This window comes from Primulina eburnea, chromosome 3 (genome assembly GCF_022965805.1).
Source record: "Primulina eburnea isolate SZY01 chromosome 3, ASM2296580v1, whole genome shotgun sequence".
Classification (NCBI taxonomy): Eukaryota; Viridiplantae; Streptophyta; class Magnoliopsida; order Lamiales; family Gesneriaceae; genus Primulina; species Primulina eburnea.
In genome coordinates this window covers 29,855,877-29,861,834 of record NC_133103.1, presented here as the reverse complement: position 1 = coordinate 29,861,834, position 5,958 = coordinate 29,855,877, and the positions used below count along the sequence as shown (strand labels likewise).

Genomic DNA, 5,958 nt, shown 5'->3' with positions numbered 1-5,958 from the left:
AATTTTGCCATATTGCTTCTCCGCCTTCTCATCATAAAACCGACTCGCATCATAATTTACCGTTGATGAGGATGAAGCACCCTTTGATTGTTTTCTTCTTGGTGGCATTTTGTCGAACACCTTCTAAACACAACTTCAATTCAACCCCACTTCTCAAAATACAAGATTCTTGCACTCCTCCAAACTACTACTTCACAATTATCACACCTCAACAATGTACACAATAATCAATCAACAATATTCCCAAAATCAACAATATGCTTCACCAAATGAATTTTTCCTTCCTTAGCAACAAACCCCAACAATTTTCGAATTTATCAACAAATTTGCTATGACTTTGCTCACCTTGGGTGTGTTGAATTGTTTCTTGAAGAACAAAAACAAAGTTTTGTTCAAATTCTTGAAGAAATTTTGAAGCCCCTTTTTCAACCCTAGGTTTGATTTTGAATTTGATGGAAAGAAATGAGGTATTTGATGGAATGAGTGAAGATTTGTAGGTTGTAGTGATGAATTTGTTGAAAGAAGAACAAAAATTTGGTGTGTGAGTTGTGTTTGGAGTAGGGATTTCAAAAATGGAGATGGGTGCTCTTGAGAGTGGTGTTTTTTCGAGTGTGGAAGAGAATGCCCGATTGTGTCTTTAAATGGTGCGACCGCGGGTGCGGTAATGTAAGCACCGCGGGTGCGGTGAGACTTCGCTGGTGCAGCGCGGGTGCGGCAATATAGACAGCGCGGGCGCGGTCTATGTTCGGCAGCTTAGCGCGGGTGCGGCATGCATAAGCAGTGCGGGTGCGGTGCATGTTCGGCACTTCATGTATTTCTCCATACTGCACGACCGCGGGTGCGGTGATGTAAGCACCGCAGGTGCGGTTGTGCTTCGGCACACCAAGCGCGGGTGCGCTGTATTTGTGCTGCGGGTGCACTCCTGCTTCGAATTTTCTTGTTTTTTTTTTTTTTTTTTGAATGCACCTCAAGCATATGTGCAGTGCACATGAGACTGTAGGGGCACTCCTGTTTCATCAAAATATTTTCTTCTCAAATATTCAGTCCTGAAAAGAATACAAATGGGATTCATTAAATTTTTGGAAGATTTAAGCACACACTATATTAAAAATACACAACCAAAAATAACATGATACAAAAATAAAATCAACACAGAAATCAAAATGCAATAAAAACAAAAATTTGGGTTGCCTCCCAATAAGCGCTTGGTTTAACGTCATCAGCCTGACTTTCATCAGTATACTTTGGTTCTCGCAGTGGGATGTTGTCCATGTGTCGCACTTCATTGCCAAAGTAATGCTTGACCCTCTGACCATTGACTTTGAATGTCTCGCCATTTTTGCATTTTAGTTCAATTGCACCATGTGGGTACACTGTTTCTACTGTGAATGGGCCAGACCATCTGGATTTTAACTTACCAGGAAACAACCTCAGTCGAGAATTGAATAATAACACCTGTTGCCCTGGTTCAAAGTCTCGTCGAAAAATTTGCTTGTCGTGCCATCTCTTGGTCTTTCTTTGTATATCTTTGCATTCTCATATGCTTCATTCCTGAATTCTTCCATCTCATTCAACTGCAACATTCGTTGCTCGCCCGATGCTCCCATATCAAAATTGAGCTTTTTGATAGCCCAAAATGCCTTGTGCTCCAGTTCCAAAGGTAAATGACAAGCTTTCCCAAAGACCAACCTATAAGGTGACATCCCGATAGGTGTCTTGTATGCAGTCCTATATGCCCATAACGCGTCATCTAGCTTGGTCGCCCAATTCTTCCGGTTTGTCTTCACTGTCTTTTCTAATATTTGCTTTATCTCCCGGTTGGATATCTCTGCTTGCCCATTAGCCTGCGGGTGGTATGCCAGTGTCACCCTGTGCTTCACATCATACTTGGCCAATAGTGAGTTAAAAATTTTGTTACAGAAATGTGTACCTTCATCACTGATAATGGCTCTAGGCGTTCCAAATCTCGTGAAGATGTTCCTGTGGACAAACTTAACAACAACTCGAGCATCATTAGTTACGGTGGCAATTGCTTCCACCCATTTTGACACATAATCGACAGCAAGTAAAATGTATGATTAACCAAACGAAGATGGGAAGGGACCCATAAAATCAATACCCCAGACATCAAAGAGTTCCACCTCCAAAATATTTGTTAGTGGTAATTCATGTCGTCTAGAAATATTGCCAACTCTTTGGCATTTATCACATGACTTGACTAAAGTATAACTGTCTTTAAATAAATTAGGCCAATAGAAACATGACTGTAATACCTTAGCTGATGTTCTAGATGCCCCAAAGTGTCCACCGTAGGGTGAGGAATGACACTTCTCTAAAATAATACCCGCTTCTTCCTCAGCTACACATCGTCTGATTATTTGATCAGCGCATCTCTTGAACAAGAACGGATCGTCCCACAGGTAAAACTTGGCATCATGAAGAAATTTCTTCTTTTGATGATACGTTAAATCTGAAGGCAATTCTCCTGCAGCAAGGAAATTAGCTATATCTGCAAACCACGGATATGTAACACTTACCTTGAAAAGTTGCTCATCTGGGAACGACTCGTTGATAGCCTAACCTTCAGTTCTTTCTTCCAACTCTAGTCGTGACAGGTGATCAGCCACCTGGTTCTCACAACCTTTCTTGTCTTTGACCTCAAAGTCAAATTCTTGAAGTAAGAGTATCCATCGTATCAACCTGGGCTTTGCATCCTTTTTGGCAAACAGGTAACGAAGAGCTGCATGGTCAGTAAAAACGGTTACCTTGGTGCCAATGAGATATGTTCTGAATTTGTCGAATGCAAACACCACTGCTAGCATCTCTTTTTCAGTAGTTGTGTAATTTTGTTGGGCAACATTGAGTGTACGACTTGCATAGTAGATGGCTTTAAACATCTTGTCTCGCCTTTGTCCCAATGCTGCTCCCACAGCATAGTCGCTAGCATAGCACATGAGCTCAAAGGGCTCCTTCCAATCAGGTACTATCATGATGGGTGCTGAAATCAGTGCTGCCTTAATTTTGTTAAATGCCTGCAAACAGTCATCGTCAAAAATAAATGTAGAATCTTTCTCTAATAAATTACATAAAGGTCTAGTAATTTTAGAGAAATCTTTAATATAACGACGATAAAACCCGGCATGTCCCAAGAAGCTTCTTATTCCTTTCACATTCTTCGGCAGTGGAAGATTTTCAATTGCCACAACTTTGGCCCTGTCAACTTCTATTCCTTTAGCTGAAATTTTGTGGCCAAGCACAATACCTTCTGGAACCATGAAGTGACATTTTTCCCAATTCAGAACTAGATTCTTAGCCTGACATCTCTGCAAAACAAGCATTAAATTTTGCAAACAATGATCAAAAGATGTACCAAATACAGAAATGTCATCCATAAAAACCTCCATTATTTCCTCAACCATGTCAGAAAATATGGCCATCATACACATCTGAAAAGTAGCAGGTGCATTGCATAGTCCAAATGGCATTCTCCTGAAAGCAAATGTACCGTAAGGGCAAGTGAAGGTAGTCTTCTCCTGATCCTCCGGTGCTATGACAATCTGATTGTAACCTGAATAGCTATCTAGAAAGCAATAATAATGATAATCACCAACTCTATCAAGCATCTGGTCAATAAATTGAAGTGGGAAGTGATTTTTCCTAGTAGCATCATTCAATTTCATGTAGTCTATGCATACTCGCCAACCAGTCACTGGACGAGTTGAAATCAATTCATTGTTCTCATTTTTCACTACAGTTATTCCTCCCTTCTTAGGCACTACTTGTACTGGTGAAACCCATGAGCTATCAGATATAGCATAAATAACACCAGCATTTAACAATTTTAATACCTCAGCCCTCACAACCTCTTTCATTGCAGGATTAAGCCTTCTCTGATGATCAACATAAGGTGAATATGAATCCTGCATCAAAATTTTATGCATACAAACAGTAGGGCTAATTCCCCTTATATCAGCAATTGTCCATCCCAGAGCAGATTTAAATTCTCTCAACACCCTCAACAATTTTTCTTTTTCAGTACAAGTAAGAAAAGAAGAGATGATTACTGGATATGTTGAATTTTCACCTAAAAATGCATAACAGAGGTGACTTGGAAGTTCCTTCAATTCAGGGGATACTTTTGGTACCTCTATACTTGCATCTTCAAGTAGTTCTACGTTATGCACATCAATCTTTTCTTTAGGCAATGTATCGAGAACAAGTAACTCCTCTTGCACGTCCCAATCATCTTCATCTAGTATAGACGCCGATTCCAACAAGCATCTCTCCAAAGAATCTTTCGTCAATCTACCTGCACCAACATGAGATATACATGAATCAATTACATCAATACTATTACAAGTACTTACCTCATTTGGTTCTTTGATTGTGTTGTAGATGTTGAACATGACTTCTTCTCCACCTACTCTCAATGTAAGCTCACCCTTGTGCACATCAATCAAAGCTTTTCCAGTGGCCAAGAATGGCCTTCCAAAGATAAGTGGAGTGTCCTGATCTTCTTCCATATCTAAAATGACAAAATCAGCAGGAAATATAAATTTTTCTACCTTTACCAGAACATCCTCCACTATACCCCGTGGATATGTAAGTGATCTATCCGCCAGCTGCAGGGTAATAGTGCTAGGCTTCACCTCGCCAAGCTCTAAAGTCCTGTAAATAGAAAAAGGCATTAAATTAATATTGGCACCTAAATCACATAAAGCTTTATTTATTCTAGAACCACCAATAACACAAGGAATAGTAAAACTCCCTGGATCTTTGAGTTTCTGTGGTAGTTTCCTTTGAAGTATGGCGCTACACTCTTCTGTCAACTTCACTGTCTCAAACTCATGCAACTTCCTCTTCTTTGACATCACATCTTTGATGAACTTTGCATAGTTTGGCATTTGTTCTAACGCATCAGCAAATGGAATGTTGATGTGAATCTTCTTGAAAATTTCCAAAAATTTGGCAAATTGCTCATCCAATTTCTTCTTTTTGAACCTCTGCGGATATGGAAGAATTGGCTTGAATACCGGAGGTTGTTCAACTTCAACATCAACTTTGGATCCCTCAGTTTCAACTTCTTCAACAGTCATCTCTTTCTCATCCTTCTCGTTGGAATTTTTACCTCCAAGTTCTTTTCCACTTCTCAAAGTCACAGCTTTGCATTGCTCCTTTGGATTCACTTCAGTATTACTTGGGAACTGACCTTTATTTTGATCTTTCAATGCATTAGCTAATTGACCAATCTGTGTCTCCAATGACTTCATTGTGGCTCCCATATTTCCCATGTGAGTTTCCATGCCATCAAGACGAGATTCAGTCCTAGCCATTCTTTTACTCGATTCTACAACAAATGTCCCAACTAAATCCTCAAGTGAAGGTTTTCCTTCCCCCTTTGATGCATTGAACCCCGGTGGAGGATTCAAAACATTCTTATTATTAGCATATGAAAAATTCTCGTGATTTCTCAAACCCGGATGATAAGTGTTAGGGGGAGGGTTACTTCGATATCCTCCATAACCACCAAAATTCCTATTGTTGATATAATGAGCCTCATCAGGAATATGTGGTTACTCAGTGACAACAGATGCATTTTCAACCTCTGATGTACTAGCCTTGTTCATTGCTGCAATTTGAGTTGTTAAAGCTGAAACTTGAGCTGTGAGTGATGTAATAGGATCTATGGCATAAATCCCAGCTTGCTTCTTCACTCCTGATCTTTCAGTCGGCCACTGATAACTGTTAATGGTCATCTGTTCAAGCAAATCATATGCTTGATCGGGTGATTTGGCAAATATTGTGCCACCAGCTGCTGCATCAACAGTGCCTCTTGTTTGTCCATTCAAACCATTGTAAAATAATTCAATCTGTACCCAATCTTCAAAACCATGGTTTGGACACCTTCTCAGCAACTCCTTATACCGTTCCCATGCCTCATATAGTTGCTCAAAATCA

General features: G+C 40.0%; 1 protein-coding gene across 1 annotated transcript; it reads right to left on the bottom strand.

The window, feature by feature from the left end:
- Positions 1 to 967: 967 nt before the first annotated feature.
- On the bottom strand, positions 968 to 5,096 carry LOC140827234 (uncharacterized). The gene is made up of 6 exons (XM_073189863.1): positions 4,154 to 5,096; positions 2,274 to 2,509; positions 1,744 to 1,886; positions 1,456 to 1,689; positions 1,244 to 1,402; positions 968 to 1,046 (listed from the first exon to the last, which is right to left on the bottom strand). Exons 1-6 carry the CDS (start codon positions 5,094 to 5,096, stop codon positions 968 to 970), a joined length of 1,794 nt encoding a protein of 597 aa, XP_073045964.1.
- Positions 5,097 to 5,958: the final 862 nt, after the last annotated feature.